We start from the raw sequence: 25,987 nt of genomic DNA, 5'->3' as shown, positions 1-25,987 counted from the left end.
CCTGCTAAAGATGTCAGTCAATGCTTAAACAAATCCCTCAATTGATAGAGACCCGGCAGTCTGGCAGGGAACAGAGAGGCAGTGTTGTTCGGTGGGTAAAGATTCCTGGATTCTGTTCCAAGTTCTGGGAGCGGGGGCGGTCAGGAATCCTGGGTTCTATCCCCACCTCTGGGAGAGGAATGGGGGTCTGGTGGTTAGAGCAGGCTGGTGGGACCTGGGCCTGCTGTGTTACCTGGGCAAGTCTCTTCTGCCCTGTGGACTCTGTCTCCCCTCTTACCCTTGTCTATTTAGACTGTGAAGTCTTTGGGGTGGGACTGTCTCTCACAGCGCCCAGCACAGCCAGGCCCCCGACCTTAGCTACGGTCTGTGCAGCGCCTGGCACACTGAGGGCCCCAATCTCAGTTGAGCTCTGTATGGCATCCAGTGCAATGCGGGCCCTGAATTTGGTCATGGTCTGTACAGCACCTGGCGCAACAAGGGCCCTGATCTTGGTTGGGATCTGTGCAGCGCCCACCTGGCAGGAGCATGGTTAGAGCCTCTGTGCTACTTTAATGTGAAATAAATGTGTGTGTGTTTCTTTGAGCAGGTGCTTGAGAGAAGAGCTGCTTGTTAAGATAAACCATTTGGAGCCCACCTCCAAGTGCCCACCTCCCCTGTTGGGCAGGGATTTGGAGAGCTAGTTTTCGTGAGGCCTGCATGAATAAAATAGCGAGGAGGAAGCTGGGAACAGAACCCAGGAGTCCTGACTCCCAGCCTTCTCTGTTGTAGCCATGGACCTCACTTCCCTCCCAGAACTGGGGGTAGAACCCAGGAATCGTGGCTCCCAACCCCTCCCTGCTCTACCTACTAGACACCACTTCCATCACAGAGCCAGCGATAGAACCCAGGTGTCCTGGCTCCCAGCACCCCTTCCCCATGCTTTAACCAATAGACACTGCTACCCGCCCAGAGCTGGTAACAGAACCAAGAGAGTGTGTGTGTGTGTGACCTTGATCCTGCTGCTGTGTGTGTCTGATTGCAGTGTGCGTGTGTGTGTGTGGGGGGAGGTGACTGCGTGTCTGTGGGTGCAGTGCTTTATGTCTCTGCTTGTGTGGGTGTGGAGGGGAGGTTGTGTTCAGAGCGTGAGCGGTGCTGTGGTGCTCCAGGGGGCAGGCGAGCAATTTTTTGGTGCTCCAGAATGGCATTCTGGTACTTCTGACTGGCCCAACAAAGGGGAGGCCCAGACCTCCCCCTGCCCTTCTTTGGTCAGCTCTGAGCATAGACCTAGCAGCCCCCACCTCCCCTCCTGGTCATGCCCAAGACAGCAGCGCAAGGTGGCCCTGAAGCTGGAGACCTTGTACCTATGCAGGAGATAATGGGCTGGGGCAGCCGTATCCCTGCCCAACAGGGGAGCCCCGAGCTGGGAGGGGAGACCCCAGCATTTCCCTGAGCCCCCTTCCCTGGGGGTAACAGTGAGGGGGAGGCTGGATGCCAGGGCTTTGCAAGTGGAGCAGAGGTGCTGGGGGCTGTGGGGCTGCATGGTACCTCCCTCGGTGCTCTCTAGGCTGGGCCCTGCCGTGCCAAGGGAGCCCAGGGTCAGCATATCCCAGTGCTTCCCGCCCTGGGTCCCAGGCAGGGCACAGAGGGAGGCACCGTGCAGACCTACAGGCCCCTGCTCCCCTTGGAAAGCCCTGGCATTCAGGCTTCAGCCCACCCCCTCTACCCCCAGGGCAACGGGCTCAGGGAAGTGCCAGGGCCTCCCTGCCCAACCCACGCTGTTGGAAGTCTGGCAGGGGTCCCCCGGTGCCGGGGATGTGGGCGCCCCAGCCCGTTACCACCTGTGTCGGTGGTGGGTCCCCGGCCTCAGGGCAAACCCACACTGCGGCCTCGGGCATGACTGGGAGGTGAGGCAGTGGCAGCTGGGTCTCTGCTCTGAGCCGGCCTGGGAGTGGGAGACCTGGGCCCCCCCTTTCATTACACCCTTGTCCCTGCCTCCCCCTTGGTCAGTGCTGCGGGTATTTCCTTCCCCCCCAAAGGTGGGGCAGAGGGGAGCCCTTTACCACTGCACAGGCCAAAGGGGCCTGGCAGGTGTGTAGTGACACCCCTGCCCCCCTTTTGCTGCCCATGAGCAAGTTGACCCAGGATGGTGTCAGCAGGGCTCCAAAAGAAGTGAGGTCCAGCATTTTGTTTTTGTAGGGCTCACTCACTGGTTGTGTCTCTGATCCTCTCTCTGTGCGTCTTTCGGCCTCCTCTCCAGGGGTGGATCAAAACTTACCAGGCCCAAGGACTGTGCTGAACACACAGGCGCCACTGTAATTAACGTGTCTCATGTGGTGCCTTGGCTTGATTGTGGAAAGCACAATGAAAAGCTCGCTGCGATTGTGTACAGGAGGCTGCCATCCCCTTATTGGGGGAGCTGTGTGTGTGTGAGAGAGAGAGAGAGAGAGAAGCACAGGCAGCTGGAGTCAAACACACCCTCAAAAGTTGGTGCTTCTGCTCCTGATCTTCATGGGATTATTGTTTTGTCGCTGGGAGCTGAACACCATGAGCTCTGAGCGTCCAAACTCCTACCCCCAAGGTGCTGAGAGCCCATGAAGAGCAGAGCCCAGATCCCCCGGGGATGGGCCCACTAGAAACGCCAGCATGGATTACACAGAGTGCTTGGTTCTCTACTGGCCTTTAGCTCCTGACGTCATTTGCACCAGTGGACATGAGCTGCCCACGTGAGTGTGGACTAGTGGCTAGGGCACTGCGGTGAGTGTCAGGGCTCCTGGGTCCTATCCCCACCTGAGGGAGGGAGGTGGGCTCTAATGGTTCGAGCAGGAGGGGTGTCAGGACTCCTGGCTTCTATCCCCTCTTCTCTGTCCCTGACTTGCTGCGTGACCCCAGGTAGGTCCCTTTTTCTCGCTGTGCCTCAGTTTCTCCTCTTCCTTTGTCATTTAGTCTCTGCCCTGAAGAGCTCACAGTCTAGCTGACTGTATCTGGGCAGCAGTGAGCACCCTAGAAGCTACTGTAATACTACTTATACACACACCATAATGGATTGTTGGTCTCATTTGGGGTGTATCAGGTGTGACCATAATGCTCTTAAGAATGTACAAACCATAATGGGGGACTCTACCCACTACCATAATGCTACTAATAATACACATACCAAAATCGGCCTGATGTCCGTTGTGGCCTCCAGGCGCTACTGTAATATAGATGAGATAAGTTCCACGGGAAAAGGAAATTCAGTGCTTGTAGGAGACGCTCAGTGGATGGAGATTCTCCTGAAAGATACCTCAGAGAGATGTATGTGTGGGGGAAATCTGCATAATATCGACAAGGCCCTTAAAAGTCCCTGTAGCTAAAGCCACGTGTGTTGAGCTTTCCCCTGCCAGCGCCTCAATCCCTTCCATGCTGCCTTGACATTTCCAGGCCGTGCTGTGCGGAAGTGAGGTGTCAGGCTGTGGAAACACAAATGCAGGTTGGTTCTTCTTTCCCTCTCGGACAGCTGGGTGAGAGGCAGCTAGGCGACATTTACGAAGCACGTGTCAGTGACAGTGATTCTGATCTGGGGGTGGGTGGGGGCGGCTGCATCAGAGCTGGTGGAAACAAGATGAACAGACTTCAAGGTCAGAAGGGACCATTCTGATCATCCAGCCTGACCTCCTGTGTAACCCTGGCCAGAGACTTTTGTCTAGTGACTCTTGCCATCTCCACACTTGCCCATGGTTATACGGCAGGTCAATGGTGGAAATAGAACCCAGGTGTCCTGAGGCCATATACTGTCTGCTAGACCACACTGCCTTTCAGTTATTATTACCCCCACTTTGCAGAAGCAGAAACTGAGGCATTGAGAAAGTAAGTGACTAGGCCCAGATCATATAAGAAGTCAGTGGCAGAGCTGGGTATAGAACCCAGGAGTCCTCTCCACCCGTAACTACTAAACTCTGCTCTGGGAGGGGAGTGAGGTCTAGTGGGTTAGAGCAGACGGGGTTGGGAATCAGGACACCTGCCTTTTATTCCCATCTCTGAGCTGCTGGCTGACCTGGGGACAAATCCCCTCCCTGTGCTTCAGTTTGTCCATCTGTGAAATGGAGATAATGTCACCAACTTCCTTTGCAAAGCACTTTACGATCTACTAAAGAAATGTGCTAGATGAGAGCGAGGGATTATTATTATTACACTCCAGCTCAACCACCAGATATGGGCTGCATGTGGGAACCACTGAGAGACATTCTTTGCCCTTGGGGTGTGTGTTTCATGTGGGATACCAGGCTGGCACACATTCTTCATTCTTTAAGAGCCACGAGAACAATTAAAGGGCTGTAGTGAGAGACACGAGAAGCTCAATCTGGTTTGTTTAACAAAGAGAGTTGATCCCAGTCTGTAAGTACCAACACAGGAGATAGAAATTTGATAATGTGCTGTTCAATCTAGCAGACAAAGGTCTAACAAGACCCAGTGGCCGGAAGTTGAAGCAAGACAAATTCAGACCGGAAATAAGGTGTAAATTTTTACTCATGAGGATAATTAACCATTGGAACAACTGACCAACGGCTTCTCCATCACTGGCGATTCTTAAACCAAGGTTGGATGTTTTTCTAAGAGATCTGCTCTAGTTCATCCAGGAATTATTTCAGGGCCGTCCTGTGCCCTGCACCAGACAGGAGATCAGACTAGATGAGCACAGTGGTTCCTTCTGGCCTTAGACTCTACGAATAACTTGGGGTTTGTAATCAAGACGAGACATCTGGCTAAAAGCTGCGCTCTGGCTCAATCACTATATCTGGGCTGGACACAGAAACCGCTCGGGGGAGATTCTACGGACTGGATTATACAAGAGCTCAGGCTTGATGATCAGAGCAGCCTTAAAGTGAGTCTGTTTCCAGGAGGGACTTTACAATGTTCATCTATGTAGTGTCTCCACAAGAAGGTTAAGGGGTGACTTGGTCCCTGTCTATAAGCACCTACTCAGGGAGGAGATTAATAGATTCCTAGCCTCTAAGGGCAGAAGGGGCCATTCGAGGACCACTGCGATGGCTTAGACCTGTGTTTAAGCACAGCTAGTGTAAGTAGCTCCTGTTGCTACGCTGGATCTAAACCCGAGTTTTGCCAGAGCAGAGAGCAAGTATTAGACTTTGTCCCACAGTGCTTGTGTGCACTGTGCCATCTGTGAGGGTGGGGGACCAGCATGTGTGTTACTGGAGTGTTGAGGGATCACTCAAAGGGAGGAGAATTTTGCCTGTGGTTTCAAAAATGTGTATCTGATTTTCCACCATCCCTTGTGGACCCCAGAACAGGTGATCATAGTAGCGGTTAATGTTTTCCATTAGCTCTTACTTTTAGGTTTCATTCTATGCCTCATTTAGCTTGCTAATAGAAAGCCAAGCAGCCCAGGTGCCTGCAGCATGCTGTCAAGCGGAAGGCACAGAAGGCAGCTAGTGTGAGCAACGGAATCTCTGACGCTGACCTGTGTGTCATAAGCTCTGTACTGCCAAGGACCAGGGGTGATTCCCCTCTGTGCTTTGGGGGGTTGTGAATCACAGCTTTACTGACATTGGGAAGTTCTGTGTGGTTATCAGAATCCTGGAGTTCTGCTTTCCAGTCCTCTCTACCACTAGACCTCTCTCTACTCCCAGAGTGGGGAACAGAACCCAGGAGCCCTGAGTCCCAGTGTAGTCTCCTAACCACTAGCCCGGGCTGCCTTCCGTCCCCAATAAAATGCCGTTGGAAGTAACTGTGCCAAATGTAGGATTGAATGGAAAAATGCTGGGAGCTGTCTCGTGACCTAGCAATGTGACTCAACAGAGTAACTGCTAATTGCATTATTTACTCACTGCGGGGATTTGTTTGTCGATGAATTCGGGGAGAGACGCAATAACTCTTGGCAGGAAGCACTGCCTCAGCACAATTGAGGTTAATTAGCGCTGATCTGTAAACTCAGAACCAATCTCTAGCCCTGCCTGCTTCATGGAGATGAGAAACCCCAGCCCAACCCCACTTACTGTTCTCGCAAGCTCCTGGTAATAGAAAAAATTGGCGCTTTGCAAAATATAGGCTTGGTATCTACTGGCTGCTACAGTGGTGTTTTACTGAACCCAGGATTCCTGGATCCCAGTCACTTGCTTACGTTAGCTACTAGCCCCCTCTCCCTTTCCAGAGCAGGGGCTGGAACCCACCTGACTCCCAGCCACCCCTGCTCTAACAAATAGACTTTGATTTCCTCTTAGGGTTGGGAATAGATTCCAGGAGTCCTGACTCCCAGCCCCTCCTCCTGCTCTGACCACAAGGTAACACTGCCTCCCAGAGCTGGGGCCAGAACCAAGGAATCCCAGATGTGAACCCTCCTCATTCTTTTAAAAAGGCTATGCCTGCTCCATTCCCATGTCCTGCTCCTCTCTCCTCCTCCCCCCACCCCATTTGCAAGGCCCTGCATTGCTCCATGCATGTTTTGGCCCCTGTCTGGTGGTCGAGCTACAGCTTTTAGAGAAACATTTGCTCTTGATGTAAAGATTCCAAGTGATGGAGAATCCATCCTGATCCTGTGTCAGTTGTTCCAATGGTTAATCCACCTCTGTTAAAAATGTGCGTCATATTTCTAGGCTGAATTTATCTTCAGTGGGAACTCTAGGAGCTGCCATTATAATAATAATAACAATTAGATGTATTATTGTAGCACAGAGAAGGCTCAGTTGAGATTGAGGGCTCCTATTTTCCACCACTGCACAGACCTCAACTGAAATCAGGGCCCCTTTGTGTCAGGAGCTGCAAATACCCTGGCCAAGATTGGAGCTCCCACTGTGCCAGAAGCTGGTCGGGAGCTTTTTCACAAAATATTTTTTAATGAGAAAATACCAGTTGATCAAAACTAAAACTTTTCATGATGCAGGGTCACGTTCAACCAGAATTGTGCCAGGCAGGTGTCTTAGGCCTGGCCTACACAGTTAGGTCGACATAAGGCAGTTTATGTTGAACTAATTATGTCAGTCAGTGTACACACTACAGCCTTGCTCCTGCTGATGTAAGTGCCCTACCACTCCGACATAATAACTCCACCTCCATGAGAGGCATAGGGCTTATGTCAGTGCAGTTTGGATGACGTGATGTCCCCGTAGACCAGGGGTGGGCAAACTTTTTGGCCTGAGGGCCACATCGGGTTTCCAAAATTGTATGGAGGGCTGGTTAGGGGAGGCTGTGCCTCCCCAAACAGCCAGGCTTGGCCTGGCCCTGCCCCCTATCCGACCTCTCCTGCTTCTTTCCCCCTGACGGCACCCCCCCGGGACTCCTGCCCCATCCAACCCACCCATTCCCTGTCCCCTGACAGCCCCCAGAACCCTCACCCCAACTGCCCCCCACTGCCCCATCCAATTCCCCCTCTCCTTCCTGACTGCTCCCCTGGAACCCCTGCCCCATCCAACCACCCCTGTCCCCTGACCACCTCCAGAACCCCTGCCCCTGACTGCCCCCCACTGCCCCATCCAATCCCCCCTCTCCTTCCTGACTGCCGCCCTGGGACCCCTGCCCCAATTCAACCCCCCTGTTACCTGTCCTCTGACCGCCCCAACCCCCATCCACACCCCTGCCTCCTGACCACCACCCTGCACTCCCCTGCCCTCTATCCCACCCTCCCTGCTCTCTTACCGCGCTACCTGGAGCACCGGTGGCTGTCGGCACTACATCCACGCCGCCCGCTGGAGCCAGTCACACCACCACGCAGCACAGAGCACCGGGTCAGGCCCTGGCTCTGCAGCTGCGCTGCCCCAGGAGCTCACAGCCCACTGCTCAGAGCCGGGAGCTGAGGCTGTGGGGGAGGAGGGACAGCAGGGGAGGGGCCAGGGACCAGCCTCCCAGGGCAGGAGCTCAGGGGCTGGGCAGGAGGGTCCCACGGGCTGGATGTGGCCCACGGGCCGTAATTTGCCCACCTCTGCTGTAGACCCTGCTGGTTACTTCCATCAGCTGTTGGCTGTCATTCTTGTCAATTTCACAGCTCCATGCTGGAACCATGACGTTGACAAGAAAGCTACTCGCAGCTTGGACTGTCTCCCTGGAATGGGTGCAGCACTCCAGCTACAGCCCGACTGCCTCTCGGGCTCCTGGCTCCCTGCTTCCAGCTGGGCTGCAGTCCAGGCTCCCTGCTCAGAGCCAGGCTGCCCCTAGGGTCCTGGTTCTCTGCTCCCAGCCAGATTGCTGCCTGGGCTTCCCACTCCAAACTGCACCAAGGCTTCCCACCTGGAACGTGGCTGCCTCCCTGGCTCTCAGTTCCCAGCTCCATGGTGGGAGCTCGGCAGCCACTTGGGTTGTGTGCATGGAGCTCCCTGCCTGCTCGCGCTCTCATTTTTCCATGAACATTTTCAACAGGTCTTGGTTTCATTCCTCATCGGAATGGAAACAAACGGTGAAACCTCACCATTTGTTGCAAAACGGATTCTTGTTGTCTGGCCAGCACTAGTCAAACTCCAGGGTTCAGTTCACAGCTCTGGGAAGGAAGTGGGGGGCTGATGGTTAGAATGTACTCCTGGGTTCTATGTCTGGCTCTGTTCTGATGTGTGACAAGTACCTTTCCTGCTCCGTGCCTCAGTTTCCCCATCTGTAAAATGGGGATAATGATCCTGACCTCCTTAGTAGAGTGCTTTGAGATCTACCAGTGAAAAATGCTATCAATGAAGTCGGTATTGTTATATTATTAAAACACATTCCCTTCAGTTTACATGTAAGTTATCCCTGTGCATAAAGCCAGCTCTCATGTCCAAGCCAACACAGGTCTTTTTTTTCCATCTGGGATATAAAGAGTCAAAGCATCTCAGCTCTTTTAATTATCCAGCAGGTTAAGGGAGCTGAGTCCCTTGCCGATGAGTCCTTCCGCCTGTCTCACTTAATTAGCTGCCTCCCATCTTCCCTCGTCAGTCTCATAAATAATATCCCTTTGTCAACTTCCTTTAAATCACTGAGATTTTTGGAGACAGCCAAGGAAAAATAGTTGCCTTGTAAGCACTTGAGACCACACCACAAGGGGAAGACATCTTTGTCTTCAGCTCAAAGAAGAATCTGCACAGTGTGTGCATAGAGTCAAAGGCCAGAAGTGACCATTAAGATCATCCAGTCTAACCTCCTGGGCAACACAGGCCAGAGAGGGTCCCTCCAGCCCCCCAGGACTGAGCCCAGTCACTTGTATTTGACTCAAGCGCCTGCCGGAAAGGCAGCCAGGCTGGATTTGAAGACGCCGAGAGATGGAGAATCCACCAGTTCTCTTGGGAGCTTGTTCCAATAATCACCATCACTGGTGCTTGATGCCTTGTTTCTCAGTGGCGCATGCCTGGCTTTAACTCCCAGCCACTGAGTCTTGTTCTGCCTCTCGCTGCTCTATTAAAGAGCCCTTTTGTACCTGTGTTTTCTCCCCAGGAAGGTCGTTATGCACCGGAACCAAGTCACCCCTTGATCCTTTTGAGAAGCTGAACCGATTGAGCTCCTTAAGTTTCTGACTGTACGACACATTTCCCAGCCCTCAGATAGTTTCTGGGGCTCTTCTCTGCACTCGCCATAGATCCATAGATTTCAAGGCCAGCAAGGACTGTTGTCATCCAGTCTGATGTTCTGAGGCCTGAGAATTTCCCCCAGCCATTTCTGCCTCAGACCCAGATCAGGTGGTTGGGCCAGACTCTGATAGAGAGAACTCAAGTCTTGATTTGAAAACTCCAGCTGATGGAGAATCTACCCAGTCCCTAGGTCAGCTGTTCAAAATCTGCACCTTCTGTCTGGTCGCAATTTGTCCAGCTTCAGCTCCCAGCAGTTGGGCCTCATTTCCACCTTTGTCTGCCACATTGAAGAGCCCTCTGCCCTCCCAGATCTCCCTGTGGAGGTGCTTATGGGCTGAGGTCAATAGCTAAACAGATCAAGCTCCGCAAAACTCAGATTTTTGTAGGTTCTCAGGCCAGAAGGGCCCACAGTGATCATTTAGTCTGATCTCCTGTATAACAGCCCATAGGACAGCCCTGGATTAATTCCTGGTTGAACTAGAGCAGATATTTTAGAAAAAAATCCAACTTCAATTTAAGAATCGCCAGTGATGGAGAATCCACCTCAGTCCTTGGTCAGTTGTTCCAATCGTCAGTTACCCTCATGGGTAAAAACGTACATCTTATTTCCAGTCTGAATTTGTCCAGCTTCAATTTCCAGCCACTGGACGTTGTTAGACCTTTGGCTGCCAGACTGAAGAGCCCCCTGTTATCACGTTTCTGTTCCCCATGCATGTACTTACAGTCTAAGTTTCCTCTAAGGCTACCAAGGGCCATGCAGGTGTGCAGCCACAGGGGCCTGGACTGGAGAGGCACCTCTCCCCCAGCCCCGGGGCTGCCATGGTGGGGAGAGGCACTGTCCTCCAGCGCCAGGCCCAGCCCAAACTCCTCATCCCCGGCCCCACCCCAGAGCCTGCAACCCCAGCCAGAACCCTCACCTCCCACTGCATCCCAACCCTCTGCCCCAGCCCTGAGCCCCTTCCCACACTCTGAACCCCTCATCCCCAGTCCCACCCCAGAGCCTGCACCCCCAGCCAGAGCCCTTGCCCCTCTGCATCCCAACCCTCTGCCCCAGCCCTGAGCCCCCTCCCACACTCTGAACCCCTCATCCCTGGCCCCATCCCAGAGCCTGCACTCCTAGCCAGAACCCTCACCCCTCTGCATCCCAACCCTCTGCCGCAGCCCCATACCCCTTCCCACACTCTGAACCCCTTATCCACGGCCCCACCCCAGAGCCTGCACCTCCAGCCAGAGCCCTCACCCCTCTGCATCCCAACCCTCTGCCCCAGCTCCGAGCCCCCTCCCACACTCTGAACCCCTCATCCCTGGCCCCATCCCAGATTCTGCACCCCCAGCCAGAACCCTCACCCCCCACTGCATCCCAACCCTCTGCCCCAGCCCCAAGCCCCCTCCCACACTCTGAACCCCTTATCCCTGGCCCCCCCCCAGAGTCTGTATCCCCAGCCCGAGCCCTCACCCCTCTGCATCCCAACCCTCTGCCCCAGCCCTGAGCCCCCTCCCACACTCTGAGCCCCTCATCCCCGGCCCCACCCGAGAGCCTGCACCCTCAGACAGAGCCCTCACCACTCTGCATCCCAACCCTCTGCCCCAGCCCCGAGCCCCCTCCCACACTCTGAACCCCTCATCCCTGGCCCCACCCCAGAGCCTGCATCCCCAGCCAGAACCCTTACCCCCCACTGCATCCCAACCTTCTGCCTTAGCCCTGAGCCCTCTCCCACACTCAAAACCCCTCATCCCCGGCCCCACCCCTGCCACCTCCGTATTGGTGCATATAATAAAATTCATTCTGCACATTGATGTATCAAATTAGAGGGAACATTGCTTACAGATTGGGATCAAGTCACCCTCATCCTTAAATAGAGTGAGCTCCTGGAGTCTCTTGCTATAAAGCATGTTTTCCAGTCCTGGAATCATTCTCATGGCTCTTCCCAATCAGACCTCTCTCAGTTTAGCAACCTCCTTCTTGAACTGGGGACACCAGAACTGGACACAGGATTCCAGAAGCAGTCACAGCAGACTTTTTCTAGACCTCATCATTCTAGTGGCTTTTTGTCAGACCCCCTCTTCAATGTGTTGACACCAGAACAGGATACAGTATCCCAGTCGTGGTCTCCCAGCTGGCGTAGACACTTTTGGACACCTGAGGAAGTAGCTGCCAGAGGGAAATCCCAGCAAATTCCTTTAGAGAGAGAAGCAGATGTGTTTCATGGCAGCTCTTCTTCTGCTGCATGTGTTTCATTGTGGGACATCGTGACAGGTGGATTCTCCATCCCGTGGAATTTCTAAAGCATGACCAGTCATCTGTCTAAAAGCTGCACTCTAGCTCGACCACCAGATCTGGGCTGGAGGCAGGACCGGCTAGAGCCTGATTCTCAGGCGGATGGTATGCCGAAGGTCAAACTGCATATGAGAATGTTTGGGATCTTCTGGAGTTACTTCAATGTCAACTTTCATGCACAGATGGTGGGTCCAGGGGGTTTAACTGGGAGTGAGGGGATAAAATTGAGTCAAGGGAGGATTTAGGCTGGAAAACTTCCTCTCAATCAGGGTCTGTTCAGCACCCGGCCCAAGGGGGGCCCCCAGTCTCTGTTCGAGTCTATGTAGAGCCTTCACAAAGGGGGCCCTGATCTCTGTTGGGGTCTGTGCAGCACCCAGAACAAGGGAAGCCCCAATCTCAGTTGATGTCTGTGTAACATCCTGTACAAATGGGGTCCTGATCTCTGTTGGGATCTGTGCAGTACCTGGCACAAATGGGGCCTCAGTCTTGGGGTCTGTGTAACACCCGGCACAAATGGGGTCCTGATCTCTCTTGGTGTCTATGCAATGCGCAGCACAGTGGGTCCTTGATCTCGGTGGGGCCTCTAAGCGCTACTGTAATACAGTGGTCTCCAAAGTGGGGTGCATAAGACGATCCTTTGGGGTGCGTGGCAGGAAGAGCGGCTCTTTTTTTGCTTGGGGCAGCAAAAATGGTAGAGCCGGCCCTGCGGCGCAGCAGGGGGGTGCGTGCTCAACATTTTTTTACTGATAGGGCTGCACAATCAAAAAAGTTTGGAGACCACTGCTGTAATACACCTAATAGCAGCAGGGTACATTTTCCCCATGAACTCATGACTGTGGCTTTTAATAGTAACTATTATAAGCATCTAATTTTGATGAAAAACAGGTTTATGAAGAGATGAAGCCAAGCTCTTAGCTGAGGTTTCAGGTGATGGATCCCAGGCTGGAGCAGCTGTATTTATAGCCCAGTAACTAACCTATGCAGAGAGGGTTCCTGGCCAATTGACCATTAATCATTAAGGCACATTTGTAATTTGCACACACACCGCGAGGTTAAGGTAAGGAGGGGTGTTAATAAATATCCATTACTTGGGAACACCATCACTGGAGCGCTGCAGGGCAGACAGTGTGTTCTAGTGCATTGGGTGCTGGGCAGGGTGCCAGGATGCCTGAGCTGTATTCCTGGCTGTGCTGCTGATCTATTGTATTGGGGCACAGAACGCCTGGGTTCCATTCCTGGCTGTGCCGCTGATCTATTGTATTGGGGCGCAGGACGCCTGGGTTCCATTCCTGGCTGTGCTGGTGATCTATTGTATTGGGGCACAGGACACCGGGGTTCCATTCCTGGCTGTGCCGCTGATCTGCGCCCCAACACAATAGGATGCCTGGGTTCCATTCCTGACTGTGCTGCTGATCTATTATGTTGGGGCACAGGACGCCTGGGTTCCATTCCTGGCTGTGCTGCTGATCTATTATGTTGGGGCGCAGGACGCCTGGGTTCCATTCCTGGCTGTGCTGCTGATCTAGTATGTTGGGGCACAGGACGCCTGGGTTCCATTCCTGGCTGTGCCACTGATCTAGTATTTTAGGGCACAGGATGCCTGGGAAGGGACCTGCCAATACACTGGTTAACAATAAGCCAGTGGCAGAGCCAGAGCTAGAACCCAGGCATCCTGCAACCCACTGCAGTGCCCCCAGACCACACTGGCCACAGCCTCCCAGCAGGTTAAGCCAGAGACGCTGTCTACCCCAAAACACACTGTAACCTTTCCCGCCCCCACCCCCGCTGAACTGTGGGAGCAGAGCTGTCTCATGCCATCATCCCAGCCTTCTGTTCACACCCAGGGGCACCCTCCCTGCCCTGCTTTTCCCTGCCCCAGCGCCCAGCCCTCCCAGCTCCCTCGGAGCAGTGTGAACTGAGCACCGTCCTTGTGCATCTGTCTGCCTGCAATTCCCCAGCCCAGCTGCTCCTATGAATGAGGGTGCTGCACCCCAGCCTGTTAGCTGTTGAGCAAGGGATGCTAGGCCTGGCTGGTAGCTTTAATCAGTCCTCCCCTCCACCCCCCAGGCCAGGAGAGAGTGCAGCAAAGAGACATGGAGGACCCCTGTAACCATGCCCCACACCTGGAGGGGAAAAGGGGTCTCCTCTCTCCTTCCGCCCCCCTCAGCAGCAGGGATTCCTCCCAAGAGTCACTCCGGGCATTGAGACACATGGATCCCCTGTGACTCCTACCGTCTTGCCACCTCCCTGTGCTGTGGCCATGGCCTACTCCTGCCGTGGTCCCCTCAGCCCCACAGCTGCAGCAATCCCTTCCCTTTGAAATTCACTTCCCCACAAGTTGTATATCTCTGCTTGGGTTGGGGAAGGCTGCCTCACACACAGAGCTGCCCTGCTAGGGTGGGGCTCCCACGGACCCCTGGAGCAACAGGGCTAGGAGTTCACATCCTATTGAGATACCCAGGGCAGCTCCCCACTCTCGGAGCAATGGGCTCAGGCTCTCTGCAGCCTCAGGCAGTGTTGCTATGTCAGTTACATTCGGAGCAGCTTCCCCCCCTCTCAGAGCGATGGGCTCAGGCCCTCTGCAGCCTCAGGCAGTGTCGCTGTGTCAGTTACATTCGGAGCAGCTTCCCCCCCTCTCAGAGCGATGGGCTCAGGCCCTCTGCAGATTCAGGCAGTGTTGCTGTGTCAGTTACATTCGGGGCAGCTTCCCCCCCTCTCGGAGCGATGGACTCAGGCCCTCTGCAGCCTCAGGCAGTGTCGCTGTGTCAGTTACATTCGGGGCAGCTTCCCCCCCTCTCAGAGCGATGGGCTCAGGCTCTCTGCAGACTCAAGCTGTGTCAGTTACATTCGGGGCAGTTCCCCCATCCTAAAGCGATGGCCTCAGGCTCTCTGCAGACTCAGGCAGGCATCTCCTCATTGGGTACAGTCAGGTCCCATATTCTAGCTTTTCTCCCCAAACTTTTGGGTAAAACACTGACTTCTTTAGAATGGAAGCTGCAATTCTGGAGAATAGGTTTCTGATCCTCTTCAGTTTTAGCCTTGATTGTGCCTGTGCACCAGAGGGCAGAGTTGAGGTTATGCATGTGTCTTAAAAGGATGCTACCAAGATTAGTGCCCCATTGTGCTGCGCGCTGCATAGACACACAGTGCGAGACAGGAGCACACAGTGTGAATAGACAGAGAGTGGAAGGGGAAACAGGCACAGAGAGGTGAAGGAACTTGCCCAAGGTCACATGGCGAATCAGCTGTGGAGCTGGGAAGGGATCCCAGTTGTCCTGAGTGCCCAGCTCTGTGGCTGGGAGCGGAGACTGTCACAGAGAAGGGAAGTGAAGTATCGAAGGTCACACAGCAGGTCAGCAGCAGAGCTGGGAACAGAACCCATTGTTTGGGGTCCCAGCCCACCCTGCTCCAACCACTACACCCCACTCTCCTCCCAGAGCTGGGGCAGAACCCAGGAGTCCTGACTCCTATTCCAGTGTCCTAACCTGGATCTCTCAGTCTCTCCTTTGACCTCCCACACTGGCTGCCTGTCAGGCGCACCAGAGTAGCAGAGAGAGACTCTAGCTGGCTCTTGGCGCCGTATATCCAAAGCCACGTAGGGGCCTTGAAGCCTGGACCCTATGGGAGGAGGCATGCTGCATCAGGCAAGGGGAGAGGATGGCTCTGACTCGCAGGTGCTCTCCTGAGCTGCGGAGAGCCCCAGGGCAGCTGTGTGAGGTCTGAGACAGCAGCTGGCTCCCGAGGAACATATGGCCCTGGAATGCCTGTGGGCAGAATCCATCCTGCTCACATGGGATTAGGTAGCCCAAGGGCCAGCCCAGCTGGAGTGGATGAGTGTTCCTTAATCCTTGCACCACAGCACCCCCTACTGAGCCTCCCACAGCCCCCGTCTCCCAGCCCGACGCGTCAGCCTTGTGGCAGGCGTGTCGACTCAGATACCATCAGGGAGCCGCGAAGGAAAGCGAGCCAGGGCAGGTTGGCTGTGGGAGCCCTCTTTTTGGCTCAACTCCCACCCCCATGCATCCTCATGCGTGTCAGTCAAAGGGGCTGGTCCCCACAGGGCATGAGTTTTAATAAGCACCGACACTGTGAATATGTCTGCACAGAGACAGTGCCATTGATGGGAAGGGAATTGCTGACATGCAGGGAAGAAACAGCCCCTGTGCTCTAGACCCCACTCCCCTCCCAGAGCTGGAGGATAGAACCCAGGAGTCCTGGCTTCCAGCCCCTCTGCTTCAGCTGCTAGACACCACGCCCCTGCCAGAGCTGGGACAGAACCCAGGAGTCCTGGATCCCCGTTCAGCACTGTCTGCCACAAGGCCATCCTGCCTCTCACTGCTCGGCATCACTGACCCCTCTCGCACAGCTGACTGGGGACCAGAGGAAGTTAATTATCTCTTCATTTTCTTGCTGAGAGAAATAATTGGCAGGGTGCTGGTGTGAGCCTGGCAGAGTAAATCTACCCCCCAGCCCTCCACACCACACCTACCCCATGTACAGGCTGCAGGGAAGGTGAAAGACGTGGGAATGTCAGCCCTTCTCCTTCACCCATGGCAGAATGCACTCCATGGAGGAGAGCCCCCGGTAACTCCCTTGCTAGCACCGCAGGGACCAGGAGACAGGCAAGCCGCTGTGCAGGGATTTGTGGGTGGGTCTCTGTTCCCCTCTCGCCAGGGTCGGCTCCAGGGGTTTTGCCGCCCCAAGCAGCCAAAAAAAAAAAAAAAAAAAAGCTACGATTGCGATCTGTGGCAATTCAGCGGGAGGTTCTTCGCTCCGAGCGAGAGTGAGGGACTCTCCGCCAAATTGCCACCAAATACCTGAAAGTGCCGCCCCGCTCGGGAGTGGCCACCCCAAGCACCTGCTTGATAAGTTGGTGCCTAGAGCCGGCCCTGCCTCTCACGACCACTGAGAAAGCTCAGAGGGTCTCTGCCAGAACTAGAATCTATATCTCAGGGAGTTACTTATTCACCACACACCCAGCTGGTGCTTGAACACCATGGGGAACTAGAACAGAGAGAGCGGGGCCTAGAAGGAGAGAGCAGGGCCTAGAACCCACGAGCCCCGCACAGAGAGAGCAAGGCCTAGAACCCGCAACCCCTGCACGGAGAGAGCAGGGACTAGAACCTGCGACCCCCGCACGGAGAGAGCGGGGCCTAGAACCCGCAAACCCCGCACGGAGAGAGCGGGGCCTAGAAGGAGAGAGCAGGGCCTAGAACCCGCAACCCCTGCACGGAGAGAGTAGGGACTAGAACCTGTGATCCCCGCATGGAGAGAGCAGGGACTAGAACCCACAACCCACACACAGAGAGAGCAGGGACTAGAACCATGACCCCCGCACGGAGAGAGCAGGGACTAGAACCCGCAACCCACACACAGATAGAGCAGGGACTAGAACCCACGACCCTCGCACGGAGAGAGCAGGGACTAGAACTCGCAACCCACACACAGAGAGAATGGGGCTTAGAACCCATAAACCACCAAAGGAGAGAGCAGGACCTAGACCCCTTGTCCATTAGCCCCACAGCCACTTGAACCCAAAGTGATCCCTTAGCCAGTGCAATAAAAGGTCTCTTACTCACTTTGTTAGAGCAGGGATGGAAGCCAGAACTCCTGGATTCTATCCCCAACGTTGGCAGTGGTGTGGGGTCTAGTGGGTGGAGCAAGTGGGGCAGGGTGTCTGGACTCCTGCATTCTGTTCCCAGGGCAGCTCACCTGCTTGGAGAGATTGGCTCAGGCTCTCTGAAGACTCAGGCAGGCGTCAGTCACGAGTTCCAGCTTTTGTGCCCAACCGAAAGGGTTAGAAACCCGTTTTATTTTTCAATGGAAGCTGCGATCTGCCACAGTTATGTCACTCCAGGGGCTGGCACTCTGAGCTCAGGCCAGCCTTGCACACGGCCCCGTGCTGCACCCCACTGGGGAGAGTTGAGAAGATCTCTCACAAGCTGCTGCAGTCAGAGCCAGAAGCCCCCCGGGAGCTAGACGTTTGCACTGCATCTGATTTAACTTTCACCCTGTGTCATCCCATGTCAGATTGTTGTGATGGCAACCTGACAGCTGTCAATCACGGGCAGGGAATGACAGGAGCCTGTCTGAAGTCTGGCTTGCACTTTAACCCCTTGGCTGCCAGCAGACTCTGCAGGCATCTCACCTTGGGTTATTGCCTCAGTTTTAGAATCGGGGCCGGGGGAGGACGGAAGGGATCACAGTTCCAGGACTCCTGGGTTCTAGCCCCATCTCTGAGATCTAGCGGATAGAGCAGGGGGGGCTGGGAGTCCTGCTGACAGTGGAGCTAAATTAGTACAATAGACCTGCGATTGGACTGGATCCAGGGAAAGACCTTGGATCCCTTTCTGCGCACCCCTGACCCAGCCAGTCCCCCTCTGTAAGGTGTGGAAAGGCTCCTCCACTATAGAAACAAGCAAACAGCTTTAATCCTCCTCTGACAAGGAGCCCAATTAAGGAGCATTTGTAAGCAACCCTCCCAGCTTCATCCTTGTTTATTGTTCTGATTTATTAGCTTCATTAGCAGCAAAAGGGAGAGGCTGGAGGTTGCTGGGGCATGAATTATTCCAGCTGCTAGACATGCTGCCCCGGAATCCAAGAAGTTCCTATACAAAATCTCTCCCTTGCTTTCAGTAGGAGAAATCCCAAAGACCCAACAAGTCATCTCACATCACCACAACTCATCCTGCACAATAGGGGCCATGATCTTGGTCGGGGTCTGCACAGCGCCCAGCACAATGGGGCCTTGATCTCGGTCAGGGTCTGCACAGCGCTCGGAACAATGGGGCCCTGATCTCGGTCGGGGTCTGCACAGAGCCCGGAACAATGGGGCCCTGATCTCGGTCGGGGTCTGTGCAGTGCCTGGCACAATGGGGCCTTGAGCTCGGTCGGGGTCTGTGCAGCGCCCAGAACAACGGGGCCCTGATCTCGATCGGGGTCTGTGCAGCACCCGGTACAATGGGGCCCTGATCTCGGTCGGGGTCTGTGCAGCGCCCGGCACAATGGGGCCTTGATCTCGGTCGGGGTCTGCGCAGCACCCGGCACAATGGGGCCCTGATCTCAGTCGGGGTCTGTGCAGCGCCTGGCATAACAGGGCAGTGGTGAGAAACATTTTCCTGGAGAATACCCAACCTTCTGGAATATTTCCATGAGAAAAAAAATTTTCTGCAGGAATCCCAGTATGAGAAATGCTTGTTTTTTTCCTTCCTCCTTCACATTTATTAAAAATCATTTTCCTTCTTTTTTCCAATGAGAGGCAAATTAAAAAGGGGAGCGAACTCCTGTTTTACTTAGATTGGAAGCTCCTTGGGACGGGGACCATCTTTGTCCTGTGTCTGTACTGCACCTAGCACAGTGGAGGGGGGGGAGGATTTGGTCCATGGCATCACTGCAATAAAAACTATAATATTAAGTCAAGGCGGCTGGAAAATGTTGTCCAAACCCAAGTTTCCTGCAGCAAAATGTCCATTTCAACCAAGCTTCATTTCTCAAGAAGAAAATTTCTTGTGTGAATAATATCTGCAGCTTTAATAAATTGTCCCTTCTAACCTCTCTTAAAATCACTGCTAAAAAGGAAAGACTCTGTCCCCCAATTCCCCACTTCCCTGCATCCCCCACCCTGGGAGCAGATTGGAGCCAGCACCCCCTGGAGGGGAAAGACCCAGTGTCCAATTCCCCACGTCCCTGAGCTAGCCAATCCCTGCACACTGGGGCCAAATCGGAGTCAGTGCCCCCTAGAAGGAAAAGGCCCCATATCATATTCCCCCTCACCCCACCCCTGTCTGATGCAGACCCCATTTTGCCCCCTGAGCCAGCCAGTTCCCCCAATCTAGTGACATGCTTTGGGGGATGAGGGGGCATTCCCTGTTCTCCATAAGCTTTCATGAGCAACTGTTTCTGGAGACTGGGTTTGAAGGTCCAGTGATGTGATCCAGGCTGGCAAATGCTGTGGCTGTGCTGTGTGTGTCTAAAGGGGCACTGTCGGGTTGGCTTAGCTTCCCCCTGAGTCTGAGCATGATTGAAACATCACCATGCATATAGATCTGTGTTTTGTGTTCTTTTCATCCTCCCACTGTAAACAGTGTTTTCTTTGGCGTTCCCCAGGGGAATTTTCCGACTGAACCTTCTCCCAGCCTCAGACCAGGGCTTCAGACTAAAAAATGAAACTGACTAGAAATACAAATTGAAACTGACCGGTCTGGTTGCACTGCCCAAACTGAGCATCAAAAAAGGCAACGAGCAGCACTAACACAGGAAAGATCATTTGTTCTGATTGTTTATATTACTGTAGCACCTGGAGGACCCCACTGAGTGCCTGGCAGAATGGGGGCACTGATCTCAGTCGGGGTCTGTGCAGCGCCTGGCACAGTGGGGGCCCTGATCTCAGTCAGGGTCTGTGCAGCGCCTGTACAATGGGGCCTTGATCTCAGTTGGGGTCTGTGCAGCGCCTGGCACACTGGGGGCCCTGATCTTGGTTGGGGTCTGTGCAGCGCCTGGCACAATGGGGGCCCTGATCTCGGTTGGGGTCTATGCAGCGCCTGGCACAATGGGGGCCTTGATCTCGGTTGGGGTCTGTGCAGCACCTGCACAATGAGGACCATCATCTCAGTCTGGGTCTGTGCAGTGCCAGGCATGGGGGGGATCCTGATCTCAGTTGGGGTCTGTGCAGCACCTAGCAATTGGGATCCCAGTTTCAGTGGGGTCTGTTCTACCCCATCATAACACTGCCCCATCTGAATTGCTGCTACCATAGCATTTGTAATGAGAGAGCAGGATCAGAGCCATATCCTCATGCTTCTTTTCTCCTGTATCCCTCGTGCAGGTTTTCCGAAGCGGTGAGGGCATGGGTATCCGTCTGGACAGCGCCTCCGCCTTCCAGGGGGCTGTCATCTCTCCTCACTATGATTCCTTGCTGGTCAAGGTGATTGCCCATGGGAAGGACCATCCCACGGCTGCCTCCAAGATGAGCCGAGCCCTGGCCGAGTTCCGCATCCGAGGTGTCAAGGTAGGAGAGGCTGAGTGAGCCCTGATGAATTTCGCAGGGGCCTCTGCTGGGGACTGTGGGCAGGAGCCAGTAGGGAGTGTTCTGGTGTGGTGGAGGGGCGGAGTGGGGAGGGGAGGGGGTTCTGCAGCCTGCAGTGTGGGCTGCATCCTCTGGTGGTAGCTGGAGGTACTACACCCTGTGGTGTGCAATTAGTGCTTCTGGCTTTGGGGATGTATTAATTTCATTTTCAGGATTTATTTTTATCAATTTTTGAGTTTTATGCAGCTGTCCAAAAAAATTTTCAGGGCTTCCTCTATGGATATACCGTGATGAGTAATGTATATTGTGTAAACTACTCATTACAGTAGAATATACAGTGATGGGTAATCGCCATGTAATATTCCCTAGTGCGCTTTAAGGTAGTACTGTTTCAAACTGCACTACTTTAAAGCACACTTGGGAACCTTTTGTGCACACCAGCAGGGTCTACACAGACCAATTAATGCGTGAGACAATAGTTCTTCTTAGAAATTACCTCCCCGTAGTCTGTGTTAACTGCTCTGTGTAGACAAGCCCTTAGATACAAGTAACCATTTCTGGTGGATTTTCCAGTGTTTATTGGATAAACACTGATTTCTCTCTCCCTTTTGTTTTCTTTTCATTAGTATCGTGGTGTTTTATTGATTTTTAAACCTAAAATCTGAACTCCTTATATGTAAAATGCATCCCCCAGTGGTGGCAGATGGTACTGCACTCAGCAGTGGTCAATGCCACCACTGATGGTAGCAGGAAGTAATACACCCTGCAGTACTTAATCAACCCTCAAGCTCTGGCAGGAAGTAACTACACTACACCCTGCAGTGGTCAATGCATCCCCCAGTGGTGGCAGGAGGTACTACACTCTGCCTCCCCCCGGTGGTAGCCAGAGGTACTACATCCTGCATGCCCTGATTGTAGCCGGAGGTATTACACGCTGCAGTAGAGTGGGGCAGAGCTGAATCAGCCCCATCCCTGCCTGTGTTCCCTGGCCCGATCCTCTTCCCTCCTGCTGCATGCAGACCATGTGCTTCAGAATCTCTCCTGGTGACCTCTGGGTATAATGCAATCTCTAGGGGGTAGAGGCAGACAAGGTCCCCAATGCTGACAAGAGGTTCTGCACCCTGCATTCCAGCCAAACAATGCAGCCCGCAGTGGCAGTAGGAATCACTGCACTTTCAAGCTCTCCCCCACCCACCCCCCACATCAATTGTGATATTAGTGGCGGGTCAGAGGCGGCCCTGCACTGCCTGTCAGTCAGACAATCCCTCCCTCGGGCTTGGTGTGGGCTAGTTCCAGCGCTGCTTGTTCTGACAGGAGAGCAGCATATGATGCTGGTCATGGTGGTGTTAAGGAGAGCCAGCTGGTGGCCTTCTGTTTGGTGTGCAGAGGGAGAGGGGCCATTGCTCAGGTATCGGCTGGAGGGGCAGGGCACCACCGCAGAGCCGGAGGTTTGCTGTGATTACAAGGGTGGTGTCCCTGGGGGGATGTCTTCATTAGCTTAGGCTGTCAACAGGTTGGCATTACCTACAGAAAAGCCAGCGGCCCTCACCCCATCTCCATCATCCCCAAGGAGAGGGGCCTGAATTAACTCTGACCTTTGGGCTGATCCTGACCCCACTCTCTGGAGTGGGATTGGGACCCCAGAATGGTGGAGGATCAGCCCTCGTTGAGTATGGTTTTATTCAGGTGTCGGTGTGGGGCTCTCTTCCTGTTTATGGGGCATCTAATAGGGGGGTGAATAAAGGTGCCTCCCTCTTGGTCAGTTACCTCATTGCTGTCACCTGCCCCCTGTGGCTGGAGAGCATTAGTCCCAGGTATTTAGGGCAACAGCCCCGTTCTTTCAATGATGTTTGGGCCCAAGGCCTGGAAGGTGGGGGGCGGGAGTGGAGAATGGAGCGCAGACAAGCCATCTCAGTGAGCATGTCCAGTCTGATTGCTCCTTTGCACTGCTGGAGGATCCATTCCCTCGCATGCTCTCTAAATAGCCTCTTTGCTCCTTGGGATCCCTGCTATATCAGAGCAGGGGTCTGGTGGGAGAGCCACTCACCCCCGTGGGGTATATGCACACCACCAGCTGCACATGAGCTCCCAGTGCAACACGGGGCTAAGAGATCTCATGGGATGCTTGGGGGGAGGAGTGGTGAGCAGAGGAATACCAAATGCGACCAGGGAGGGAATATAGCCTCTGTAGAGAGCCCAGTGGGTCACTCCAGATTGGTGCTGGGAGGGAAGCAGAATCCAACCTAATGTATCAGAGAGGCACAAAATGCTTGTGTCAGTTTGAGTGAATGAAGCATGCTGGGGAGAGGGGGACTGTACCCGCTGATGTATTAACAGGGGACTCTCGCGAAGGATCAGGGAGGTATTATTACCTCTGTATGTGGCAGTGTTGCGACCGCTGCTGGAATCCTGCGTCCAGCTCTGGTGCCCACAGTTCAACAAGGAGGTTGATCAATTAGAGAGGGGTCAAGGAAGAGCGAGAATGACTAAAGGGTTGGAAAACGTCCCTTAGAATGGGAGACTCCATCTGCTTGGCATAACAAAGAGAGGGTTAAGGGGTGACTTGTCCCAGTCTGCATGGGGAACAAATATTTGAGACCGGGCTCTTCAGTCTAGCAGGCGAACGTCTAACAAGAACCCGTGGCTGGAAGTTGAAGCTGGACAAATTCAGACTGGAACTAAGGCCCAGATTTTCACCACTGAGGGGAATTAACCATGAGAACAACTTCCCAAGGGCTGGGGTGGATTTGCCATCACTGGCAGTGTTGAAATCAAGATGGGCTGTATTTCAAAAAGCTCTGCTCTAGTTCAGCCAGGAATTAATTCAGGGCAGGCGTGTGGCCTATGTTAGGCAGGAGATCGGCTGATCACAGTCGTCTCTTCTGGCCTGCTGGGTATGAATCCAGGGAGCAGAGGCTCCAGAAAGTGGTCCTGGTGGAACCCAGCTGACCCAGTTGTGATGCTCCCAGTATGATGTTGCACTGAGGCTGGACACAATCCTGGGGCGAATCAGCAGGGAGGTGGCATCACGTCTGTATGCAGCATCAGTAACTGGGAAGCTGCATTCAGCTCTGGGGTGCGCGCTTCAAAACATCGCAGAGAAAGAGCCACAAGAACAAGCCAAGGAGTGGAAAACCCTGAGACAAGACAGGTACCTGGTTCTATTCCCAGTTCTGCCTCTAATTCAGCGTGTGACCCTGGGTATGTCCCTTCGACTCTGTGCTCCAGTTTCCCCTCCCATACTTTTTCTGTTCTCCACAGAGGATGTCTAGTGGGTTAAAGCAAGGGGGACTGGGAGCTAGGACTCCTGGGTTCTATTCCTAGTTTAAGGAGGGAGCGGGGCCTAGCTCGGGGCTCCCATTGCATCAGGCACTGCACAGACACACAGTGAGAGACAGTCCCTGTCCCGAGGAGCTCACAGTCTGATCAGACAAAGGGACAGGTGGAGATACAGGCACAAAGCGGGAAAGGGACTTGCCCAAACAACATGTCAGTGACAGAGCCAGGAATAGAACCCAGGGGTTCTGAGTGCACTTCCCACTAACCCATGCTGTCTCTCAGTACACTCGTTTGATCCACATCACCTCTGGGATGGTTTATACCCATTTTACACACGCTGGGAAACTGAGGCACACAGAGGAGACGAGATTTGCCCAAGTTCACTAGCAGAGCTTCCCCCCAGATCTAACTGACTGGACCCCAAGCCCCACACAAGGCCACGGACAGAACCCAGGAGTCCTGACACCCAGCCTTCAACCCAGCTCTAACCAACTGGACCCCACTCCCCTCACAGGGTCAGGGACAGAACCTAGGAGTCCTGATGTCCAACCACTAGACCTTGCTTCCTCTAGCTCAGGCTTTCTCTAGCTCAGGCTCAGCCATCTTCAGCAGCCCACTCTGTGTCCCCGAGACATCACCCTGGGAAGCTGGCGGGGGGGGACTGATCTCACAGGGATGATACACGTGTGCCCCCTTGCCTTGGCAGAAAAGCATGAGTCAGGCAGGCATGTTGGTGGGGGGAAGGGGGGAGAATTGAGATCTTTGTATTGAAAGATCCCTCCAGGGCAGAGAAACATTGTCCCCATGTGCCAGCTTTGCTTTAGAGAGAAATCTGTGCCCAGCACCAGGAAACCCATCAGATCAGTGCTGGAGAAGGGGCTAGGTTGATGCCAGGCAGTGGTACGGGGGGGGAGGGGTGCATGGGCTGCGTCCCTGTGTGGGATTGATGTAACAACTGCTGAACACCCCTTTACTCACACATGCCCCCATCGGTTCCTCTAGGGAGCGGAGACTTTATTCCCCTGAGCAGTGACGGGTTGATGTACTGGTCAGGCTAGGGGACTGGTGGTCCCTGCTCAGACTGGGCCTTGGAGAGGCCATAGGCCATGACAGCACCTCCCAGCCCTGCCCTCCCATCCCTTTTGCCATGACCCTGCCCTTCTTCCATGGCCCTGTGCCATGACTCCACCCCACCCCTGTGACAAAATCCCTCCTTCAGTCAGCCCCCTCCCAGTGCCAAGCCCCCAGCCGTCCAGTGCCCACTGGCACTGCTGCTTGATGGGCAACTGGGATGGAGGAGAGGAGGGAAAAATGCATCTCCATGTGCAGTCAAGATATGGAAAGCATCCCTGCAGTTCTGTCGCCGGGTTCTGGCCCTGGCCTTGAGGAAATCTCTGCACCTCGCTTTCCCCTCCCACCCTTTGTCGTGTTGTGAGCTCTCTGGGACAGGGCCTGTCTCTTGGGCCAGTGTGTGTATGATGCCAGGCCTGGGGGGCTCCAGTCTAGGACCCAGGCAGTGCCCTAATAATGGAAGCCAGAGATCTGTGATCATCCAAACAGGATCTTAACTAACACATTGCCAATGGGTTTTACACTGTTGCCCATCACCCTAGTATCTGGTCTAGCGTTTGTAGCAATGTTTCAGGATTCAGGAATGCTTGGTTGCATTCCTGTTCATTTATTTTGCTGTGCAGCAGGGCCTTTAAATAAACGACTCCTTGGTGTTCCAGTGCCATATTGCTCAGTTCTGGGAATTCAGTTTTTATATGAGCTTGGCTTAATAAGTCTCTCTGTCTGCATATGAGCTGAGAATATATTGCACTGTAGCTGGCGCGATGGGGTCAGTCAGTGGGGGATTTGATATTAATTATATGCCCTTGACTCAGCTGGGGGGAAAGAGATTCC

At 54.0% G+C, this 25,987-nt stretch overlaps 1 protein-coding gene across 6 annotated transcripts in view; it reads left to right on the top strand.

Annotated features, from left to right (window-relative positions):
- Positions 1–25,987, top strand: part of PC (pyruvate carboxylase) — a 242,256-nt gene that overhangs the window by 175,104 nt on the left and 41,165 nt on the right. For all 6 annotated transcript variants that reach the window (XM_050960406.1, XM_050960405.1, XM_050960407.1 and 3 more), the window contains one exon: positions 20,603–20,785. In XM_050960406.1, the coding sequence (XP_050816363.1) occupies positions 20,603–20,785 (183 nt within the window). The remainder of the gene's footprint in view (positions 1–20,602; positions 20,786–25,987) is intronic.

Source organism: Gopherus flavomarginatus, chromosome 6 (genome assembly GCF_025201925.1).
Source record: "Gopherus flavomarginatus isolate rGopFla2 chromosome 6, rGopFla2.mat.asm, whole genome shotgun sequence".
Classification (NCBI taxonomy): Eukaryota; Metazoa; Chordata; order Testudines; family Testudinidae; genus Gopherus; species Gopherus flavomarginatus.
The sequence above is the reverse complement of the archived record's forward strand: the minus strand, read 5'-3'. Positions and strand labels throughout refer to the sequence as shown.